The sequence below is a fragment of the Morone saxatilis genome, unplaced genomic scaffold (genome assembly GCF_004916995.1).
Source record: "Morone saxatilis isolate NCDOM2014 unplaced genomic scaffold, NCSU_SB_2.0 Contig4, whole genome shotgun sequence".
NCBI lineage: Eukaryota > Metazoa > Chordata > Actinopteri > Moronidae > Morone > Morone saxatilis.
The window spans coordinates 14,165,471-14,167,973 of NW_023339984.1; the positions used below are offsets into that span (position 1 = coordinate 14,165,471).

Here is a 2,503-nt window from a genome sequence, read left to right on the forward strand (position 1 = left end):
TAATAAAGTCTGTCTATCTATCTATCTATCTATCTATCTATCTATCTATCTATCTATCTATCTATCTATCTATAGTTTATTCAGCACTGTAGGTTCCCAGTTTACCTCTAATAAAAGTTTTTAAAGAAAGTGGCAACTCTACTGCTGGGGAAGTTTGTTTTTCATGCTCCATAAAAGCGAAAACAAGCCCATTCATCAATTGTTTCATTAAGATATTATAGGTACACCTTCTGCCTCATCATATTGGTCCAGTTTTATTGGAAATAAATAGGTTATTATTAAGCTTTTTTCCAATCAACAACATCCAACCGAAGACAAGCTAATTTCTATATATATCTACAATCAATTTACTTGTCTTTAATGGATTGTTGTTGTGTAATTAATTTACTTATGACCACATTTCATATTTATTAATCAAAATTATTGATTATCTGTCACCTAATATATTTTATTTATAGTTGAATGTGCTCACAGGAGACACTTGTAAGCTTAACAAGGTTTTTATTTATCATATTGATCCCCTGTGGTGTATTTATAAACTGTATACACAAGGTTTATTGTTTGTTACTTGCTATATTTGTTTTAATAAAGTTTATCGAGGGAGAAGAAAAGAAGAAATGATTCATTTTTTCCCTCCCAATGCAACTAATAAATTAGTTTATTTATAGATTCTGTAAGACTAAAACTGAAAAACAGGCTTGTTGTGCTGTGCTGTTATTAATTAAATGTTTTAATATTATTTAGTATTTAGGTCTACTTTTGTATATATGTTTGGATGCACAATAATGAATCAGCACATTTGTGATTACATTTAAAAAGAAACACACAAATATAAACAAATTAGAAGAGTATCAAAGCATTTATTAGCTAGGAGGACATAGTCCCCACTGCGTGCAGCTGTATTATACTCAACAGCTTAAACATCTGTGTGCAGTCTTTACAGTCAGTTTAAAGCCTTGATATACAAAATATGTACACATACTGACATGTAAATGAAGCAGTGCAAATTGAATGTAAAGTGTACATGATATATACTTTACAGGCACAGTGGTTCTGTCCAGTGTGTGAGCATCATTAGCACAGATAAACTCGGACATAACAAACAGTTACAGTTCACACGAGTGTACAGAGATCATAATCCGGTAAACTACAGGCTGTTTGTTCATTAGGCAAGTTAGCTGATTGTCACATTTTAGATAACATGTCTCTCTGAGGCCCCGCTCAGTCCTTCCTTGGATCATTTTACTGCAAAGTGTGAGCAGGCTTTTACAACCACTTCATATTCTACTGGCATTATTATGCTGGACGTGTCTTATCTAACGTTCAGATAAGACTGAGAACCTGAGGAATGAGTTGTGCAGTATCTTATTCCACACTTATATCTGTCTGTGTGTGTGTGTGTGTGTGTGTGTGTGTGTCCCTGTCACTTATACAGGCTGAGCTCAGGGCTGTGGTAGAGACACATGTAGGAGTCACAGAGCAGGCGGCGAGCGTGCTCCCGTAAGGACGTGGGGTCAACTCTGCTCAGGTCCTCCTCTGACAGGCTGAGGTAGCGGCCCACCTCTGGACACGCCTTCACCTGGGGGATGTTGAAGCCGTTCTCGCCGCCTGGGTGAGAGCGCAGACAAGATATAGGGAGCTTTAATAACACTGCGTGTGCTTTTTTTAATCCTCTAATCCTTGTTACCAGAATTTGTTGTCACCTTCCCGGTCTGCCATGCTGTCAAAAAACAGCCAGTCGGTGGGGAGGGGCCCGTGCTTGACGAAGCTCACGTAATGGCTGGTCTCGATGCACGTCACGGCGAAGAGAGACATCCGCTGGCGCGTGCAGTGCAGAGGGCCGGTCCACGGTCCCCCGGGGACGGCGACCTTCACCGGGCTGTGGGATTCCCGCTTCCTGTGGCTGTGGACCTGATGATCAACAGAAACGGTGAGCCGAGTCAATATGTAACGCAGATGTGGACGTAAAGTTGCAGACCAGAAAGATGGGACAACTCTCTGCAGAACTCTTAACTTTGAACACAAGGGCTTAGTGTATTTAGTCCGTCAAGGCTAGAGATCTGGATCAGGTCCAAAGTAAGAAGATGCTACCTGTGTGTTGCAGGTCTGGCAGTACTGTTTGAGACGCCCGGGAGTGATGTCTAGGTCTTCATAACACTGGAGACACTCCCACTCAGCTACAGCCTGACAGATGCTGCACTGTCTCAGAGCTGGAAAGACAAAAAGACAAAAAATGATGTGTAGATTTTATGTGTGCTTCAGGAAATTTGAGGTAAACAAAAACACACACGCGATAAAAACTAAATCAGACCTGGATTCAACTAAACCTCGACACCAACAGACAAACTGAAACATAGATTTTTTTTTCCAGAAAGTTGTCCTTACTGTCGTCCAGCAGGTCTGTGATGTCCAGGCTGAGGGTGGGCAAGATGGCGTCAAACATTTTGAAGTCCTTTCCAAACCGAGGCATGAGCAGCAAGAGGCAGGAGGGAGCCTGGTGGGG

General features: G+C 41.2%; 1 protein-coding gene across 1 annotated transcript in view; it reads right to left on the bottom strand.

Moving 5' to 3' along the window:
* Positions 1-840: 840 nt before the first annotated feature.
* si:cabz01101003.1 (ubiquitin carboxyl-terminal hydrolase CYLD) overlaps positions 841-2,503 on the bottom strand; it is a gene marked incomplete in the record, with an annotated part of 9,401 nt that continues 7,738 nt past the window's right edge. Inside the window, 4 exon segments of the mRNA XM_035674954.1 lie at positions 841-1,608; positions 1,704-1,911; positions 2,092-2,210; positions 2,386-2,494. Of these exon segments, the coding sequence (XP_035530847.1) occupies positions 1,424-1,608; positions 1,704-1,911; positions 2,092-2,210; positions 2,386-2,494 (621 nt within the window).